Here is a 22,805-nt window from a genome sequence, read left to right as displayed (position 1 = left end):
CCCTGTGTGTTATTGTACATATTCCCCCCGACAGGTTCCATTGTTGTACATATTCACATGACATTGTCCCAGTACATATTCCCCCTACAACAAATTCCATTGTGCTAGTACATTAAAGTATTGCGCAAGCCAACACCCCCCCCCCCCCCCCCCCCCACACACACACACACCCATCCATGGTAACGAAACACCTGTGTGATGAGTATCAAACCAGGCACTTCTACTCCTCACACTGTGACACGAGATCCCCTTGTCCAAACTACCCCCTTGACCAGTGTAGTGACGCATTCCAAAGTCTTATGTCTCTATATTCCATGTGACTGACGTGTTTAGCAACCTATACATACGTCTGATGTAAGTGTATCTGGAGGTACGGATACTCCACATAAATACCGACATGTCTATGTCGAGCCACAGTTAACAGTAAACATTGCAACTCGTAGTATTGTGTTAAGGGTGCGTCTGTCAACAGTTTACGAGTGGGGAACCCGTAACATCAAAGGTAAAGATACAAGGATCATGCCTTGCCAATCGGAAGGCACAGAAGGATTATCTTAATACAGTGAATGAGCATTATGAATGCATATACCTAGTCAGACGTAGAAACAATCTCACGGGAGACAATCGGGGGAAGACACCGACTTTGAAGAAAATTGGTGTCAACATAATAGTCCAAATCTTTTGTAGATTGGACAAGATATAGTGTACGATAATGGCGTCACAGATCGTAACCATTTTGTGTCTTATGTTCTTGTGTGTCGTATGTGTGTTGGGCTTCCTGCCTAACAGGTTCAACCTTGTGTCGTCTGACTTCACCCACCAGGACATCACAGAGGCCGCCATCTTGAGATCTGTGGCGGAGATGTTTCGGGGGACGACTTTGTCTGGGAAGTCTTCAAAATCTGGAACACTCCTAGACTTTAAAGACATAACATCCAGCACATTGTTTGATGCGTACTATGATGGTATGTTCATATAGTATAAAATAATATGTAACTTAAAGCTGAGCATTTCACAAATTCAGGAAAAATAATATTAATATTTAAAATAATATGTTCAAATAATGTATAAACTTTTAGACTGGTACTTTTCCAGGCATGAAAAATACACGGAATAACTAAAGAAACTATGTGAAAATTTTCACATATAATTATTATTATCAATGTATTTTTCCTATAACTAGTTTTTTTATATATAAACCTATTTCTACATTTGGAAGTGTTTGGTTTTGCCAACATATAGAAGGTCGTTATGTGAACCTATTTCCACTTTATCTACTACTAATAACATGTCATAGTGTACAAAGCTTTCAATCACAGATGCTGTAAGCAACATATTGTATTGTTCATGCTTTTAATATAGTTTTGGGGCGTTTGGGTAACGTGGTGGTTAGAGCGTTTGCTCGTTACGTCGAAGGCCCAAATGCGAGTCCCCCATGTGTACAATATGTGTTGTCCCTTTTCGTGATTTTGCTGGAATATTGTTAAAAGAAGCACAGAACCTCATTCTTATTTTGTAGGAGAGAAGTGGCGTTGTAACATTTTAACTACACTAACATAAACGGATATATCAATAGTTAACAATATACTTGATTTTTCAGACTGCAATATAACTAAACTGAAATACTTTTCAAAACGATGATAAAACTAACTCCCACTCGCTCACCGATATCAAGAAGATACTTGTTTGTGGATTGGGTTGGGAGTATATCATTATTAGGGACTATAAGTCGAGTGTGTTTTTGTATAGTAAATGTGTTTGGAAGAAATAACGGGAATTTGGCGAGAATAATGTATATGATATAATTTCTAATATAGGATATTTACGATAGCTTTATCATATAATTTCAATCTGATTAATATCAAGTTTGAGACTTATTCTAAATAACAACAGACACCGACGGGTACACATACCTGAGTGAACCACCACATTTATTATATAGTGCCAAATAATCTGCAGCCATGCTTGTTGACACAGTCACTCGCACTCAAACATCTATTTTAACTTTTCTGGGTCTTTATTCATAAAGAATGTAGGCCTCTTGCCCATGTTCAGACAGGTAGAGAGTTATTCACAGATTTTTGAGCACATAGGGACCGCTGTAGAGATGCTAGATGGCCTTGTTAACATACTTTTTGGATCGTGATATCCAGTTTATCGATCTGATATCATCGATAACACTATCTAGGATGTGATAAAACTTAAGACATCACATGCCAGGTACTGTGTCGGAGAAGCGGTTCCAGGAGGCCATCGATGACATCGTGAAGGCCAACAACAGAGTGGACCAGGACCACTACACAGAGGCTGCCTGGCACGTCGGCGGGGAGGCCATTAAAGAAGGTGATATCGACATTATTTAGCATATCATGTATCATAAGCAAAATAATTTGTATTTGTTGTTGCAACCATGTATGACCCGAGGCGTATTCATAACATATGATTAGCAGGTATGTCAACGGGATATATTCAATTTGATAATATGTAATTTACTGCATTACAGTAAACGCTCAAACAATATGCGAAACACAGCTGAAAAACTCCAACAGTTAGTAATCACATTTGGTAATATTTATTTAGCAAACGACAAAATCCTATCACTACGGGGAACGGTAATCTTCATCCTGAACCAAACCATGCCAGACTACAAGGCAGCTCGAGATCTGATTGGTCAGTTTCTACACATTGTCCAGATGTTCTACAGCAACACCAACTGGCCGGAACTCAAGGGAACAGCTGTCTATGACTCTCTAGGTATGCTTAAATCCTGTATTAAAGTATTAAAGTATTAATAGGTGTAGTTTTGATAGCAGTATCAGTACAAGTATAAATCAGCAGAATAGCTGTGTATGAAACATTTGGGCATAGAACACGTTCCTACAATGACCACGTGAGTGTACAGTCATTAGGTAAAACGTGACCGTTATTTAGTCACGCCCACAAAAGCTCCCCCTCCACCAATGACGGGACATGATCTGATACTGCCCCTGAGATGAACTTATTGTCAAGCTACTGATGGAATTGCGTTGCTTAGCTACGACGTAACTGACAGTCATGTTTGTAGGTAGATACATATATATAACCTTTTATCATCCAAAACTGGCTCCCACAGGAGATATCGCTTGGATGAGATCAAGCGATATCTACACTGTAGATATCGCTGCAATGAAATTACATCACAATGCTTTGCAGACCATTGTGACATCACTGGTTACCATGACGTCACAATCAAATGACATCACTAATGGCTCTGCTACTGAAGCTGTTTGCAGTACTTTTTACACTGAAGACACTGCTAATTATTGTCTACAAATTGAAAAAGTTGAAAGAATGATGTTGGATGATAAATAAAATCTCACCCTCGTGTCTTTTGATATCAAATATACCAACACTCGTTGATAAAAGTGGCAAAAATCCTCGGCAAGCCTCGGATTTTTCCACTTTTATCAACTCGTGTTGATATATTTGATATCAAAAGACACTCGGGTGAGATTCTCTATTTATCATCCAAAACTGGCTCCCACAGGAGATATCGCTTGGATGAGATCAAGCGATATCTACACTGTAGATATCGCTGCAATGAAATTACATCACAATGCTTTGCAGACCATTGTGACGTCACAATCAAATGACATCACGAATGACTCTGCTACTAAAGCAGTTTGCAGTACTTTTTACACTGAAGACACTGCTAATTACTGTCTACAAATTGAAAAAGTTGAAAGAATGATGTTGGATGATAAATAAAATCTCACCCTTGTGTCTTTTGATATCAAATATATCAACACTCGTTGATAAAAAATTGGCAAAAATCCTCGGCAAGCCTCGGAATTTTTCCATTATTATCAACTCGTGTTGATATATTTGATATCAAAAGACACTCGGGTGAGATTCTCTATATACACAACCAGACTAGAACAGCAACAAACAAGGACGGATGGTAGTATAAATAAATGACTAAATATACCTTATACTATATGACTGTTTGGTCCTGTGTTTGACGCATCAGTGGTAAACATGATGTCTGACGCAACCTCCCTATTTTGACTTGTAAACGTTGTTCTCGTGTTTGTTCAGAAGACTTGCCTTTGCATGTGTGTATGGCGGGTGCCATCGGTGGTGCAGGATACGCTAATCTTTTCGCGAACAGCTGGTATCAATATTCGATAGTCACTCAAAAATTTATTCTTACGACGTTGTCTGAATCCTACAGTGGACTCTGCTTTTAGCAAAATATCTTATGATTATTTAAATAGTATAATTGTCTGTATTTACTCTTTTGTCAGGCATTCCTGGCAAACAGTTGATGGCGCTAGCACCTTCCTCTATGGACACGTGCAAATCGTGTAGGTAAGTATGACTATAGAACAAAAACAATCTTATTTCGTTCAATGATTTGTTTTGTGACGCAAGCAAGAGAACTGTATACTCTCACTGATATTGTGTTGGTTGTGTCCTAGGGTCACATCCGGAAACAACTGCACGGACAACATGCTAGTTCGGGGCCCAATGTTGACCAGTGGCTACAGAAGTGGACAAGACAGGACCAAACCTTTCAGTGAGTGTATCCTCGTGGACACGTGACCACACTGCGTGCACGCAGTCTAAATCCAGGCTATACACTCGCTACCTTAAGCGTGCAAGTAGTCTTAATTTGAGGATGTTTATATACTGCTCAATGCGTGCATGCAGTCGAGATACAGCCCTTCCACTGTCCAGTGCGTGCACGCAGTCTAAATCTATGCTATACACTCGCTACCTTGTGCGCGCAGGTAGTCTTAATTCGAGGATGTATACTCACTGCTCAGTGTGTGCATGCAGTCTCGATGCAGCCCATTGACTGTCCAGTGCGTGCATGCAGTTTATGTCACGGCTGTTTACTCACTGTCCAGCGCGTGCATGCAGCGTACATACAGACTGCCCACTGTTCACTGCGTGCATGCAGTCTAAATACAGGCTGTATATACACCCTCTTGCCCCTTGCCAGTGAGGTTAACCAGAGTGATTGAACTATATAAGAAACAAACAATATACAGGAATACACGTTCGTCTTCATCAATTCTGGGTTAGTAGGTAGTAGTAGCGATCTCTCGTCAAGGACCCGGGGAATTGTCTACATGGGCGGGAAGTATGAAGCTCATTGTCCTTCGTCCTTATATTGCTGGAATGGTTTTCTGTCCAAAGATCTACAGAGATTGACTTGCGCCTGGCGAGATGAGTGTTTTTTTAAATAATGACACGGCTGAAGGCACGGTTCTATTGAGGGTGATAAGTCTAATACGTTATAAACAGATAGAGTGAGCTGTGAGCACAAATTTCATCGATCAGGGTTACACCATTGTGGTTGACGTGTCGATTCACAAATGGAAACAATTTAATCCAGAAATTTGTATGTAAAAGAACTTAGTGTGAAACCAACAAACAACCAACAAACAACCAACAAGCAGTATGCAATCAGGAAATCTATTACAAAGTTTACTAAGTTTACAAATAGATGCAAATTACTGCACAGTAATTACAATGGCAGTGCACAATGGAGTGGTAGTACGATATTCAATGGCAATACACAGTACCGTGCCATAAGTAAACGGACACTTGAGTGAAGTGTCATTTGTTCTATTCGTTGTGGCTCGCCAAAGACTAAGTATAAAACTGACGTACCTAATATTTGGTGATGTAGCCCTTTGCTGTGTATACTCTCAAACGCCTGCGTGGAATGCTCATGTATACGTTTTAGATGTATTCAACAAAAGTAAAAGATTCCCAAATGGCAGGAATCTCTTCTTGCAAATCTTCGGTAGTGTCGATGCTGATTTTCCTAAAGCTAAAGCGAGGAATCACACCGTGCACTGTGCTCTTGGGTAGATGTATCAATTGACTAATTTCTCTGCAGGATTTACCATTTAAATGCTGGTCTATGACAACTTCTTTTTTTTGACCGGCGACAGAATATTCCTTCCCCGAACCATCATAGTCAATGGCAGAAATCGTGAGAAACGGAGCACGCGATACTTGATGGCGTCATCAATCTATGGGAAAAGTATCGCATCATAACATTTCGCGGGTCGAAAGTTAGACGTGCTAAACCAAATGCGATGGTCTCTTGCCATGACCAAACTCGCGACGTCTCAAATGTCCCTTAACTTATTGCACGATAGTCAGTGGTCAGTATCAAATACAAAAAAATATAGTTGTGATAGTTAAAGTCAGTAATAATAATAATATAAATTCACCCAGCGGCGACAGTGGTCAAGCTTCCGAGATGGGCTAGGCAGGGAATCAGGGATGAGGAGCGATCCTCACATGAAATCTGTCTCCAAAGCAATGAAAATGCGTGAGAGACGAAATGTGTGAGAGATACGAAAACACGCCACTGTCCCCATACATACAACCTACCCAGCCACTTGAAAGTTCAAGACAGTGCTTTCATTACATAGAACATTACAGAAATGTCCAATTGTTTCTATAACATACTATCACCATCCGCGGTATACGGGCCGGAAGTTTACAAACGACATTAGCATCTAAATATAGTAACTTCCTGACGACTGATCACTGCACAAATGCAATGCAACGAGCGTCTACCGAATCCCAACAGAAACAATGTAACACAGTTATAATCATTGTTAAACGACAAATTACATTGCCATATAACAAGTGTCATTCAGTAAATACCCTATGCTGGTGGAGGGAGCCTCCATACTGATATGGGTGGTGCATTATAACTGGAAGGATGACATTTCAGAAGAGCCACAGACGCACCAGACTGGCAAATGTAGTCACGGCGGCCCCAACGACACGTCCAGCACGACGTCTGCTGCCACTGGCGGCATCAACAAGGACAGCAGCGACCCCAACATGTCCCCCCACTACTACCTCCACCACCAGGCGGCAGAGGGCGCTATACGACACTCAAAGTTCTTTTTGGATGATCCGGGTAATACGGAAGAACAGTCATTTTTTTCTTTATTACACGTGTGTAATATTGTAATACAGTCGTTACGATGAAACTGCACATACATATGAATATTTCATTTATATTTTTTATTACGTGTTTGTATCGTTATCTAGCGTGTAGTTGTCCGATTTTCGATCACGAACGTTGATACTACTTAATTTCGTTTATCCGACATACTCGTTTATCCGACATAATCATATGCAACCAACCATGTCGGATTAACGTGATTGGTTGGTTGGTTGGTTGGTCTGTTGTTTAACGCCGCACTCAGCAATATTCCAGCTATATGACGGCGGTCTGTAAATAATCGAGTATGGGCCAGACAATCCAGTGATTAATATCATGAGCATCGATCAACGCAATTGGGATCGATGACATGCATCAACCAAGTCAGCGAGCCTGACCACCCGATCCCGTTAGTCGCCTTTTACGACAAGCATAGTCACCTTTTACGACAAGCATGGGTTGCTGAAGACCTATTCTACCCCGGAATCTTCACGGGTCTGGATTAAAGTGACTTGACACTTGAAAAAGAAGAGTCTGGAATGGAAGTCGCAAGTTTGAAACTGGTACCGCAAAGCTTAAGAAAGCTATTTCCTAAGTGGCTAACGTTGACTTCCTGTCAGTCATTTCATTGGTCTGTCATAGTTCGCGAAAGGTTGTTCTCACGTCAGCTGTAATGGGATGACCTTGATGTATATACGCTTGTATCTTATTTTGATGAGATTGAGGTAATCTAAGCATGTGATTAATCCTGCTTTAAGCATTAATTGTTATTGTTAAGCAAGTTTATCTCTGCAGCCGTTGTAATATGCAGCTACCAGCCGATTCATCTCGCATCAAAACACGGACTGTGTACTCGCGGGCACATGACCACGGAGTACGCTGATCACTGTGTCGGATTAACGAGACTGATTAATGAGTTATTTCGGTAATTCGTTGCAAATTGGTAGTGCCGGAGTCGGAGTGCGAGAATGTCGGATTAACGGGTCTAAATAGCACTGATTTAATCGGTTATCTCCCAAAACCCCTACATCCCATTTCCCCTACAACCCAGTTCCCCTACAATTAGTTAAAACAACACGCGGCATTTACCTGTCTGGCATTATGAACTCACCTAAAGGAGAGATTAAGGTCTGGAGTAGAGGTAGTAGGAATGAAAGGGGTAGAGCTTTAGGGGATTAGGGGACTTAAAGGAAAGTTAAAAAAAATAATTAATGTAAGTGTAATGAAAGATGCCTTATGATGAGAAGACAATTTTTGGAAATTACAAAAATAACAATAGGAAGAAACAATTATTACACTGAGAAACTGAGATGAGACGATTTACAGTTGAGATGAAAAATGAACATTTTATTATAATGTATTATGAATTTTGAAAAATGAACATTTTATTTTAATGTATTATGAATTTTGAAAATGAACATTTTATTATAATGTATTATGAATTTTGAATGATATCGTAATCGTAATTAAATATTTATCTCAATCTATTCGAGTTTCTTGGGTTGTTCCATTGTATGAAATAGGTAACAGACTAGGGATTAGCAGTGCCATGGACCGTGAACTTTGTTGTCTTAAGCTGTAGGGGAAATGGGATGTAGGGGTCTTGGGAGGTTACCATTTAATCGGTTCCCATCATTTGTGTCGGATAAAGCCGATTGTCGGATTAACGAGTGTCGGATTAACGAGACTTGACTTATATTATTTCAACCACACAAACATAGTTATAATGCTTTTTTTCAGTCTATGGATTACGCCATCTAGTGGGGGATGATAAGTTCCAAAAACTCCTTCAAATCAAGGCGGATAGCTCCATAATGTTTGTGATAGACTCTTTCGGATTTACGAAGAAAGACATGGCTTCTGTCAAAGCAGTGACAACTGTAATTATGGAGGGAACATCGTCAGAATACACAAACGATCGCACAGAATACATCATTATGATAGAAAGTGAGCCAGGTAAGACAAAACAGTAAACTACGTTTATAACTTGCTTGATAAAGGTGATAGGATCTACACCGAAACGTCGCACTAATTGTAATAAAGTTGTTCATCCATAGAACTTGTCTTACTTTATAACGAACACGCTTATAGCGAATTCACGGATATAACGAACTTATATATATGCTTATAACGCACTATGATTATTACGAACTAAAGTTAGTGGTCCATTTGAGTTCGTTATAACCGTAGTTTAATGTATATATCATTTTTCCTTTTCGTAGAGTAAGGAAGGATTTGTAGATGCATGCACAACTAAACGTTTTTAAATCTATGAATGATTAATTTACCTCCTAAACTATAGGGTTATAATTGTTATTATTTTAAATACTATATTGGACCGCCTCCGTGGTCTAGTGGTAGAGCGTCAGCCCGGAGAGCGGAAGGTCCGGGGTTTGAACCCCGGCCGCGTCATACCAAAAGACGTGAAAAGAGTGTTCTTGTTGTTACCATGCCTGGCGCTCGGCATTAAGGGGCTAAAACAAGGACTGGTCGGCTCGGAGTCAGTATACTGTGTCTGAGGGGGGTATTCATGTTAAACTGCGGCATGGTATCTCAGTGTGCTAGCACTATAAATCGACATCAGTCATGTCTAGTACAAGCAGCCACACACACACACACACGTGCATGCAAGTCGCAATATATGTGCAATAATCTTGGACGCGACGTTAAACCCCATTTCACCTTAATACTATATTGAATTCTCATGGTAAATATGCGGACCTCGCTTGCGAAATGTAACGCTTGCATCCCAAGTACCGAGTTGTCCGACTCCCCATTGTTCTCTGTGCCTTATGTTTGGTACCCCCTAACCTGTTGGCTGATATTTGGAGAGTACGCTTGTTTGCTGCCAGGAGCCTTTCTGACAATCTGGGTAATGCAGAAGGCTGCAGTGTTGGGGAGTCTTCACATTCTCCATGGCACTCACAAGGCAGCACTGTCTACGTGTAAAGGGGGCAAAGGCCCTGAGGTGATGATGAGCCTAACCAGCCTGACTGTGCCAGGATCACCCGAACCCTCTTTGCTGCATTAATTAGTTTTAATCTGTAAAATATAAGAACAATGCATCTATATAAGTGCATCTTTGCCGATTTCTTTTGAAATGAACTATAAAATGTTAAGGTGCGATGTGGATCTGAACCCAATAGAGAACATGTTCACAACATTAGGACCACAGTTCTGTTTCGTATTCAATTGATGCTTTGTGTTCAAGGAACCGGAAGTGTACAGAACGTGTACAGATCTGGAAGCTCTGTAGGAGCTCTGCGCTACCTGGATGCTCTCCCTGTGGATGGAGGTCCAGCATGTTGGCAGTTCAGCCTGCACAATGTAGAAGCAGGCAAGTACAGGAACAGAGGTCCATATGTTAGTTCGTCACGGCATCAGTGACTATTGAAGTGCCTCCTGTCTCTGCAGCCCACACCTTCCACGACTTATTTGTAATTCTAAAGAACATGCTTGTGAGATTGCCTGGATTTTAACATATATTATCATTTCCATGTCACCTTTTCCCTTGCTGCTAGCTGCGAACTTCGCCTACCCAGATTCTAGGGTCTACGTGTTCACAAAGGCTCCCCCAACAGACACAGAGAGAGCAAATGACGTCATCAAGATCTTGACAGAGAAGAGAATAACGGTTGAGTTCCTTCTCACTGGAGACTGGGCGTGCGAGGGAGAGAGGAAGGGGCGGCACGGAGGTAGACGTATAGAACTGTTTAGCCTTATGTTGATTAGAGGAGAACCTGAAACACGCAGAACACGAACACATCTCCAATGTACATACTTACATATACCAGACTGGATGTTGGCTTTCAAAAATCTTATAACTTGATGATGATGATGACTTGCGTAATTCCTTTATCATATATTTCGACATATCCGACTAAGACGTAAGCGGGGCAAATACTGCTATCAAAGAATTAAAAGAACTTTGTCGACCTTTTGACCGATTTTTAAAACAATGGCGAGTCGGGGGCATTCGTCTTGCAAACACATTAGATGATAGTACCATCACCATTAGACACTGTTTGGACCATTTTGTGAACGTTACTCGAGCCATGACATTGTGAATTTGGCCCTTCTTGTTCCCCTTGACCAGATAATGACGCTATTGCCAGTGTAGGTCTGCAAGGGTATGGGCAGTCACGCCTCAGGGAAGACAGAAGATATTGAACATTGTACGCTAGTGTACTAGAACCTGTCCTGTAAAGTCATTGATGGCTCTGTGTACGTTTTCCGTAGAGCGAAAATGGTTTCTTGTCATTTCTATGATTGAGATTCCAACATGGCTTTCATTCAAATATGGTCATCTGTTTGTTCCAGAAGCCCGACGTCGGCGATCAGCGGGTCTGGACCTTTATTCAGGCCTTGCTACAGCTTCTGGGGGGTCCGTCTATACAACAGACAAGGGGGGTGTCGCGAAAATGGCAGACATCATTAAGGTGAGGTTGCTGAAGTTGCTGAGGTTGCTGTGGTTAACAGCTATTATATACATAGAAAAAGTGCAATAATACTTTTCTTTTGTCAAACTATCAGCATCTTTCTGTATATAAACTGCCGGGTAAAAGAAAATATACACCCATGTTTGAAGGTGGCTAAACATGACACAAACAAGAAATGTTTATTCGAAGGAGATGTATTTGATACGGGTATCATAGTTATGTTTTGGACCTAAGTTTGCAATGTTCTGCGACTGTTTTCAGCCTAGTTACGTTTTACTAACGTTTGTAACTTTTCGATCACATCCAATTTACAAGTGTACACTTTCTTTTGCCGGCAGTTCGTGTACCAAATGTAACACGACCCAGGGGGCTTGGCTAAAGGTGTAAACCCAAGGCATGAGATGCGTCTGATGGTTGAGGGGAAATGGGATGTTTACATGTTTACATTTCTAACAAACCGTCGCAGAACAAGGTTCTGTCAAAGCTTACTATGAATGTCCCATCTGCGGATGATGTCATTGAATGTTTTTCAACTTATATGGTACTAAGATTGTTTGTTTATAATTGACTCTAAAACCTGAACACACGTCCATTCCTCATTTGTACTGAAATTCAAAAGCTCCATAAAAATCTGTACAAAGAGAGATATGTTGTTGGGTACCACCGAATCCTAGTCTCAAAGACTAACAATAATCCTTAATACAATCAAGGAAGGACTTTCTTTATATTCACAGAAGGTATTTCAGACAAGTGGAATTAATTCCTTCAACTTGCCACTGCCTACCTGTGTGTGTGTGTGTGTGTGTGTGTGTGTGTGTGTGTGTGTGTGTGTGTGTGTGTGTGTGTGTGTGTGTGTGTGTGTGTGTGTATGTATGTATGTATGTATGTATGTATGTATGCAAACATCTCATCTGGCTCATCTTTGGACTTTTGTATCTATCCATCTACCTACTTTGTAGGAATCTACAACATCCGGCACGACGATTCTGAAGATGTCTGTGGGTACAGCGACGGGGAGATTGATTGACATCCCCATTGATAACACAATCCGGGAAGTGACTATCAAGATCATAGCAGATACCGGCAAACCCACAGGCAAACCCACTAACACCCTGACCGACCCACACAGTGAGTTATATACTATAACGTCACACTGACCGAACCACACAGTGAGTTATATACTATAACGTCACACTGACCGACCCACACACTGAGTTATATGTTATAACGTCACACTGACCGACCCACACAGTGAGTTTTGTGTAATAACGTCACACTGACCGACCCACACAGTGAGTTATATACTATAATGTCACACTGACCGACCCACACAGTGAGTTATATATTATAACGTCACACTGACCGACCCACACAGTGAGTTATATACTATAACGTCACACTGACCGACCCACACAGTGAGTTATATATTATAACGTCACACTGACCGACCCACACAGTGAGTTATATACTATAACGTCACACTGACCGACCCACACAGTGAGTAATATATGTATACTGAACAACAAAAGTTCCTGTGACATTGAATAAGATTTAATGCAAAGTTATGTTTTTTACCAAATCTGAAACAATTTCGGTTTGCAACAGATGAAAGACTCCTGTAAGTGTTCAAATGGTTTAATTTGCCTCACTGACTTCAGAAAATGCGTGATTTCATAAAAAACATGAACATGCCAAAATGTCAATTTACAAATCAATAGCGTGTGTGTCCACCTCTGCTTGCGATGCAAGCAACACATCTTCGTCTCATGGAATGCATCCATATGTTGATATATGCATCCACGCATGATGTCTTGCATCCATATGTTGATACATGTATCCCAATCATTATGGGACCCGTGAAGATCCGGGATAGAATAGGTCTTCAGCAACCTATGCTTGTCGTAAAAGTGAGTGAGTGAGTGAGTATGGTTTTACGCCGCTTTTAGCAATATTCCAACAATATCACGGCGGAGGACACTAGAAATGGGCTTCACACATTGTACCCATGTCGGGAATCGAACCCGGGTCTTCGGCGTGACGAGCGAACGCTTTAACCACTAGGCTTCCCGACCGCCCTGTCGTTAAAGGCGACTATGCTTGTCGTAAGAGGCAACTAACGGTATCGGGTAGTCAGGCTCGCTGACGTGGTTGATGCATGTCATCGTATCCCAATTGCGTAGATCGATGCCCTGAATGTCAATCACTGGATTGCCTGGTCCTGACTCGATTAATTACTCACCGCCGTCATATGGCTGGAATATTGCTGAGTGCGGCGTTAAACAACAAACAAGCAAACAAACATTATGAATGGAGTGTATTGCGTTGTCTTTTATTTTCCAAAATTGAAAATAACAACAAATGTTTTACAAATCTTTTCAGAAACAGCTGTTGCCATGACAACCTCAGGCAACGTCACCCTGAAGGATCTAGGAGGAGGAGTTAGACTAATTAAAATAAAGGTCTGAAAACCTGACCTTTCTGCAACAGGTTTCTTTATTGTTTTGATCAAAAGTAGTCACAATTTATGGATAACAATGTCTTTAAAATACGTACAAATGTTCAGTGGAACCCCGCTTATATTATTAAAGAAATTGTTATCCATGCATTCTGTCTACAATGACATCCGTCAATTTCTAAGTATTGCCTATTCAACAATATACGGATCCAGTTTTCAACATGAAGTTATCTTTCAAAGCCAAATGTTTTCTACATGGAAAGTGGATGGTGCTACCGGTAGCGCAGGGCATACTTGCCCTTTTCGCGAACACCCGGTATCAGCACTGATTTTCGGTGATCAATTTATATTACCTTCACTGCTATTGTGCCCAATATTATCTGTTTCGGTGGTTAATCGATGGTCTTTCTCTGACGTTGAGGTTTTATATTGTGTATTCCAGTCTCCGCAACCCGGCGTGTGGCATCTGACGAAGCAGGACAGTTTCCGTTGGGCCTTGGAGGTGACCGCACAGAGCACCATCGACTTCAGCACCAAGTTTGTACAGACAAACCCCCTGAACGGATTCCAGTATGAGATCACAGGAAGACCCATTGCAGGTGATTCCTATATGTTCTCCTTTTGCAGTCCGTCTGTGACAAAATGTTTTTGACTTTCCCTACAGGTTTGGCAAACAAGTATATGACGATATGTCGGCCAATGCTTGTAAAAGACGATTATTCCAACAAAGTGTATGCCAATGTTAGTAAGTAAGTAAGTAAGTAAAAATAATAATAATGATAATAATAATAGACCATTTATATTGCGCATATGTCCACATCACACAGGGGCATGTTCAACGTGCTATTTGTACCCCGGTCACTGGATAAGTGTGCACTCAACACTTATTCTCAGCTCCCTGGGGAGTATACAACCCAAGCTGCATGTTGGGCGCTGGAAAGTTAACAACAATGTACAGTCAAGTAAATGCCTACGTTTGCTGTGCAATGTTTACATGTATCATGCGCAATACAGTAATAAAGGCATTTACAGTAATCTGCAAGTTTTATCACGTCGGGAAAAGTGAAACGTTGTTTATTGCGAATCTATAGTCAAATGCTTATGAATTGTAATCAGTGTGATTGCTTATTTGATTACCCAATTTTGGATAAAACGAACTAAGCTGTCAAGCATTTTTGAGACCGCCATATCCGAAGTGGACTGTCATTTGAACATCATCTTATATCCAACATAATTTCAGGTGAAAAGGCCACTGTTATAATAACAGTCCTATCGATTGACAAGATAGGGGGAATAACTCAGGTGGTTCTCACTGACAGTAATGGTGCACAACTAGAGTCATCTCCCTTGACTCAGGGAAGAGGCCGCGCTTCATCGATATTCAAAGGCACATTCACCCTCCCAGCAAAGGTACTTCACTTGCAACATCTACTTTCATAATCCCAAACACACATACTTATTGCAGTCTTACAGCCTAGGGTTAACATCACTGCCTTACAGTGTCGGGTTAACATCACTGCCTTACAGTCTCGGGTTAACGTCACTGCCTTACAGTCTCGGGTTAACGCTACTTCCTTACAGTCTCTGGTTAACGCCATCGCCTTTCAGTCTCGGGTTAACGTCACTGCCTTACAGTCTCGGATTAACGTCACTTCCTTTCAATCTCGGGTTAACGTCACTTCCTTTCAATCTCGGTTAACGCCACTGCCTTACAGTCTCGGGTTAACGCCACTGCCTTACACTCTCGGGTTAACGCCACTTCCTTACAGTCTCGGGTTAACGCCACTGCCTTACAGTCTCGGGTTAACGTCACTGCCTTACAGTCTCGGGTTAACGTCACTGCCTTACAGCCTCGTGTTAACGTCGCTGCCTTACAGTCTCGGGTTAACGTCACTGCCTTACAGTATCGGGTTAACGTCACTTACTTTCGATCTCTGGTTAACGTCACTTCCTTTCAATCTCGGGTTAACGTCACTTCCTTTCAATCTCGGGTTAACGCCACTGCCTTACAGTCTCGGGTTAACGTCACTGCCTTACAGTCTCGGGTAAACGCCACTGCCTTACAGTCTCGGGTTATCGCCACTGCCTTACAGTCTCGGGTTAACGTCACCGCCTTTCAGTCTCGGGTTAACGTCACTGCCTTACAGTATCGGGTTAACGTCACTTTCTTTTGATCTCTGGTTAACGTCACTTCCTTTCAATCTCTGGTTAACGTCACTTCCTTTCAATCTCGGGTTAACGCCACTGCCTTACAGTCTCGGGTTAACGTCACTGCCTTACAGTCTCGGGTTAACGTCAATACCTTACAGTCTCGGGTTAACGCCACTGCCTTACAGTCTCGGGTTAACGTCAGCGCCTTTCAGTCTCGGATTAACGTCAATACCTTACAGCCTCGGGATAACGCCACTGCCTTACAGTCTCGGGTTAACGCCACTTCCTTACAGTCTCGGGTTAACGTCACTGCCTTACGGTCTTTGGTTAACGTCAGTCTCGGGTTAACGTCACTGCCTTACAGTCTCGGGTTAACGCCACTGCCTTACAGTCTCGGGTTAACGCCACTTCCTGGCAGTCTCTGGTTAACATCACTGCCTTACAGTCTCGGGTTAACGCCACTGCCTTACAGTCTCGGGTTAACGCCACTGCCTTACAGTCTCGGGTTAACGCCACTACCTTACAGTGTCGGGTTAACGTCAATACCTTACAGTCTCGGGTTAACGCCACTTCTTTACAGTCTCGGGTTAACGTCGCTGCCTTACAGCCTCGTGTTAACGTCGCTGCCTTTCAATCTCGGGTTAACAGCAGTGCCAACTTTCCGTTGCTGTTGGTGTCTCACCAGTTTCCATCAGTAAATATAATCACAACTCTTTAATATACAACTGGAATTTTTTTTCTTTCTAATAACATGGAAGGAAATTTAATATTTTAGCATGTAAAACATAATGTAAAAATGGTCTGAGCATCTGAGGAGAGAAAGTGAAAGTGGAGATACAGTTTGGGTAACACTAATGTCACCTTTCAGGCATTCCAAGTGACGATACGAGGCACAGACGAGCTGGGGAACATGCTGCAGCGACTAGAACCAACCAAGATAACTCCTATAGCTGTTAAGCTGGAGATCGGTACACTTGCAGGTGAGATTTTCCGTTAATTTTCGCAACTTAAAACATTTTCACTGCATCCTATTCAAAAGGTTCAACCTTAAGCGGATCAACATGAGGGCGCCATGTACGGTGTTATGATCTGTTAAACCATCTCATCCGCCCATCCATCATCCATTCATCCATCCATCTATCCATCATCCATCAACTATCCATTCATTCATTTATTCATTTATTCTTTCATTCAGGGTCTCTGTACATCAAGGAAGACCTGAAGATCCCCTTCACTGTGACCAACACCGGGGACAGCAGGACCACCATAGACGTGGACATCACAGACGATCAGGGATTTGCTGTCAGTCCGTTAAAAAAGTCGTTCACACTAGCAGGAAACAGTAGCGCCACTGGGACCTTTACGTTGCATGCTGGAAGCACGGTTGGAGTAACCACGTATGTACACAACAGATTCACATTGAGAAGAAATTATATGCGGGTGAAACCATATTTCTCATTAGGGTTTTAGGGTTACTTCAGGGGATGAATTGAACAGAAAACACTTGAAATGATAAAGCATAGATACCGAAATCGCTTGATTTATCAGCGGCTTATTTTTGCTATTTGAGTGAGTGAGTGAGTGAGTTGGGTTTAACGCCACTTTTAACAGTATTTCAGTTATATCGCGGCGTGCCAGCTTAATGTGGGAGGAAAGCCCAAAGTGATGCAGGTATCAGACGTTTACCACTTCGAGGAAACCCACGAGCACGGGTATGGTGCTGACAAACCTAGAAACATAATCGGGGCGAACCGGGATGCGAATCCACAATCATATGTTTCTGGCGAGCCCAAGGGACGCAACTCTGCACAGCGAATCACGGCGCCTGAGACGACTGGGCCACCCGTGCCCCCTTTTCTATTTGAAGTGAGGTGAGGTGACGATATCATAGTGTACACTCCATGAATCCTTCCTCACGTGTCAGATGCGCCATGATGTGCAACTGAGAGATCAGGCGTTTGGAATAAACCACAAATACGTCTTTATTCTATCTAATCACTGCTTTCAGCACAGTGACGGTGTCAGCACAACCTTCTGGAGTATCAGGGCACAGTCCGCAGTTTGATACCCGCAGGATCACTGTGGAGGAACACATTGTCAGGGTGAGTTTGTTTGTTCGATTGTTTGTTTAACGGCGGTCTGTAGATAATCGAGTCTGGACCAGACAATCCAGTATTTGACATCATGAGCATCGCTCCACGCAACTGGGATACAATGACCTGCATCAACCAAGTCAGCGAGCCTGACCACCCGATCCCGTTAGTTGCCTTTTACGACAAGCATGGGTTGCTGAAGACATATTCTACCCCGAATCTTCACGGGGCGTCAGGGTGAGTGGATATACATGCCACCACATTGTACTCTCCTGATGTGCAGTATATGAGGACTTCTCCCGGCCTATTCTTATTTACACTGTTTGTTCGAACGCCGGTCTGAAAATAATCGAGTCTGGACCAGACAACCAAGTGAATGAGATCATATTAAGCATCGATCTACGCAATTGGGATCGATGACATGCATCAACCTAGTCAGCGAGCCTGACCACCACATCCCGTTTGTCGCCTCTTACGACAAGCATAGTCGCCTTTTACGGCAAACATGGGTTGCTGAAGACCTATTCTACCCCGGATCTTACACTGAGTAGATATGAAGGATGCTAAGCATGACGCCAAGACACGTGATTCACAGGGTGGCTGTTTCTGATAGTCTGGTGGTAACTAATAGGGATGTAATAGGAATATAGGTGACTATTGTAAGATGTATTAAACTACCCAATTGTAACTGTATTAAAAAGAACTGCCATAAATATATTTAAAACAACTGTTTGATAGATATAGGATAAGAACATAAACTCATGAAATAGTAGTTTCTATTATGTTTGAGTATATGTGAATGTAGACATGCAGGTCACATTTTTTATTGTAAATTTATTAATGAAAGAACAAAATGCAATTAGAAATATAATAAGATTTCCAAAGGCACGCATCATCAAAAGGTTTTTTTACAGTTCTAGATGTCGGTTATAGCAATATTATATAACAAATTTACTAAATATGACACGTTACTTGTCAACACGCGATGCTATCTCATTCTGTGACCTTTATAGGGTAGTTTTCGCATCTCCTTACTCACTGGATATTAATGGATCGGGTGGTCATGCTTCACGACTTGGATGACAGCATGGCGTCGTGCCACAACGACGTGGATCATTGATCATAATTCTGATCACTGGATTGTCTGGTCCAGACGCGATTGCTTAGGCAACAAACACTTTACTTCGTTATGAAAAGTGTCTGAGTGGCATGTTCTGCCTGTAGAGCAGGACATACTTCGCCTTTTAGGGAACACCTAGTGTCTTCACAGATTTCCCGTGACCTATGCATATAATTTTCATCACTTTATTTCATATTATTATTTTTACCTTCAGTGTAATCATTTTTGGTAGATACTCGAGACTCATTGTTCTCTGGCGTTGATGTGTCTAACCTAGTCACATACAGATTAATCTTCATATAAAATATAACAATTCAGTAACAAACAGGCCGAATGTGGATCATATTTACATCAAACAAAAGCGATAAACCCCTTTCCACAATCGTTGCCAAAAGCAGAGCCGATTGAACGATTCCGACTCTATCATGAGCATGTGTACATGAATCACTATCAAATAGTATGGTTACCAGGAGTTTGCGAAAAAATAAGCGTATGCTGCCCCTCTTTTGTAACTGAAACATACGATAGGGAATCGCATCAGGCATAATTTGTGTCACCGATGCTTCGTCTCCTCCACATGTATACCATTAAACTTATTGAAAGTTTTACTAAGGTTTGAATGTTGTAACCCTGATCAAACAACTTTCGAGCAAGAGTCGTGTGACAGTCTTTGAAAGTTTCGTATTGTACTTCAAAAGTTGTGAAACGTGGACACCAAAGGAAGGAGCTTCTGGGATGTTGCTCGACATAAAGGAAAAGCTTACTGTTGGAAGTCATCCCTCTTGTCCTACAGTCTTGTTGAGAGTTTCGAAACTGAATCTTTATGCGTAGATCTAAATATGAAACCGATGAGACGGTTTCGCTGGTCTTTCATTTGTTTGTTTGTTTGTTGTTTAACGCCGCACCCAGCAATATTCCAGCTATATGACGGCGGTCTGTAAATAATCGACAATCCAGTGATTAATATCACGAGCATCGATCCACGCAATTGAATCGATGACATGCATCAACCAAGTCAGCGAGCCTGACCACCCGATCCCGTTAGTCGCCTTTTACGACAAGCAGAGTCACCTTTTACGGCAAGCATGGGTTGAACTATATGAGATCATCGATATACCTGAAGCTAAACTTAAAGAAATTCCATTGTTTGGTTTTGTCAATGTATAAAGAAAAGATCAGGAAGGAGTATAATACAACTGGTGCCCATGGCGATGCCTAGTCCTGGCCTAGATGTCCCATCCCTCCAAACAAAACATAGGAACATTTTAAATAAGCATTGACACCCGAGTATAATTTGAATTTTCATTTTCTTCATGTTTGAACTGTTCCAGAAAGTGGACAACATGACCCCTGAGTGTAACGTGACCTCGGTGACCGGAAGCTGCAGTATGGCTCAGATGGACCCGTGTAGTTGTCACTTGTACACGTGGTCGGGGACGGCACAGTTCGGGGATGTGGGTTTCGGGCTGTTCCAGATCTCGTCCACCGTGGGGAAGACGGGCACCTTCACGTATGACAACTTCACCCTGGGGCACACCATTGACAAGGGGGCCAAGAAGGCATATATAGGGTAGGAGATTTATTGAAATCGATTACATTATTTTCAACACAGATCTGTAGGGTCAGACGCATTTCTGGAGGTCTTCAACAACCAATGCTTGTCGTAAGAGGCGACTGACGGGATCGGTTGGTCAGGCTCGCTGACTTGATTGAAGCATGTCATTGTATCCCAGTTGCGTAGATCTATGCCCATGATGTCAGTCACTGGATTGTCTGATCCAGGCTCGCTTATTTACAGACCGCCGTCATAGAGCTGGCATATTTAGCACTCTGGTGAAACCCAATGGTACCGACTGCTCCGCGACTTTCTAATCCTGGCACAGATAAGGCACGGCACTATGAAAAGTGAATGTATCTTTTAAGATGACTAAGTTACTCATGCCGCCTCCCCGTGAAGATCACGGTTGGAATTGATCTTCAGCAACCCATACTTAAGAGGCGACTAACGTGATCGGGTGGCCAGACTCAGATTTGGTTGATGCATGCCAACGCATCCCATTTGCGTAGATAGATGCTCATGATAACAATCACTGGATTGTAAGGTCCAGACTGGATTATATACAGACCGCCGTCATATGTTTGAGTATTGCTGAGTACGGCGTTAAATACGAAACAAACAAACAAACTCACGCCTCCAACAGAAATACTAACGTTTGTGTTCTACAGGAGCGACTGCTGCGACCCCGAGTCTTACATCAACGTGGTCGACATGGCCAGCAACACAGCGCAGTGTACGTTTGACCTGGCTCCCGGACTCACCAAACCCGTGTACGACTGTACGACGACAACGACGACGACGACGACAACGACGACAACAGCCGCTACCAACACAACTACATCATCCAGCATGGATGTGGTACGAAGAGTATACCTACATTTACACATTGCATAGTTACATAAGTTTACTCACTGGATTGTCTGGTCCAGACTCGATTATTTACAGACCGCCGTCATATAGCTGGAATATTGCTGAGTACGGCGTAAAACAACAAATAAAAAAACTACATAAGTTTACATAACATACTCTGATGGTGTGTGAGATTGATTTTACGCCGCTTTTAGCATTATTCCAGCAATATCACGGCGGGGGACACCAGAAATGGGCTTCAAACCCGGGTCTTCGGCGTGACGAGCGAACGCTTTAACCACTGGGCTATCCGACCGCCCCTAGACTCTGATGGTAATACTGTACCTCGTTTGCATGTATGTATGTGTGCCAAATGATTTGACCGTACATTGGTATATACCTTTCATTCAGTGTGAATGTGTTTATTAATGACATTTTCGTGATTTCGATTAAATAATATTTGTTTTATTGCACCAGGATGGGGTCTTGGGAATTGGCGCCATTGTAGGGATAGCAGTGGGTGTGACAGCGGTGTTGGCTGCCACGATAGTCACAGCTGTACTTATCGGCAAGAGGTTCATCTGCATCACAAAGACAAGCGGCAAAGTGAAGACGAGTCAGCCTCCTACCGGCCATACATTGTAACACTGTGTCGCCAAATGTAAACTGTCTGACATTCTAAATACCGTCTACCTACAGTGTAGTCACAACACTCTCATATGATTTGATGCCTTTTCTTTCTAAACTGTTGTTTTATCTTTAACCTCTTTGTTTTATCTTTATCATATGCAGATGTAGTGTTGTAACACGGAAATACCAAAGTATTGAACTGGAGCACTAACCTAAGCACATTTAATTTTCATATATGGAAGTTTCGAACACACGCACGAAGCTCTGTAGCATCTAATTCATTTAGAAAGGTTCCATGTGTTTCAACAAATTGTTCTTTATATTTACTTCCGGATTGATAGTCATATATTTTCTCTTTCAAGTTAATTCTTCGCACGATCCGTTCAAAGAATACGATTATGTTATTACTAACGCAGTTACCTTTTTTGTTTATTGCAGTAATATGACAAGGGTTTGTGTTCAGAATTTACAAAACAATATGCTGTATATCGTAAGGTTTGTCCTGGTTGAATAAATATTCGATGTCAGATTATGAAACCTATCTGT

General features: G+C 42.0%; 1 protein-coding gene across 1 annotated transcript; it reads left to right on the top strand.

Annotated features, from left to right (window-relative positions):
• The first annotated feature begins 405 nt into the window (after positions 1-405).
• LOC124116765 (von Willebrand factor A domain-containing protein 7-like) lies at positions 406-22,789 on the top strand. The gene is made up of 20 exons (XM_048382085.1): positions 406-965; positions 2,221-2,343; positions 2,581-2,754; positions 4,287-4,350; positions 4,461-4,558; positions 6,746-6,937; positions 8,705-8,920; positions 10,176-10,301; positions 10,486-10,659; positions 11,285-11,403; positions 12,363-12,531; positions 13,783-13,862; positions 14,301-14,457; positions 15,099-15,268; positions 16,878-16,989; positions 17,205-17,406; positions 18,018-18,111; positions 20,554-20,792; positions 21,449-21,638; positions 22,107-22,789. Exons 1-20 carry the CDS (start codon positions 713-715, stop codon positions 22,272-22,274), a joined length of 3,120 nt encoding a protein of 1,039 aa, XP_048238042.1. The 5' UTR covers positions 406-712; the 3' UTR covers positions 22,275-22,789.
• Positions 22,790-22,805: the final 16 nt, after the last annotated feature.

The sequence above is a fragment of the Haliotis rufescens genome, unplaced genomic scaffold (genome assembly GCF_023055435.1).
Source record: "Haliotis rufescens isolate VD_foot unplaced genomic scaffold, xgHalRufe1.0.p SCAF_4, whole genome shotgun sequence".
Taxonomy (NCBI): Eukaryota; Metazoa; Mollusca; class Gastropoda; order Lepetellida; family Haliotidae; genus Haliotis; species Haliotis rufescens.
Note: the sequence above shows the minus strand (reverse complement) of the source record. Positions and strands in the feature narration are given on the sequence as shown.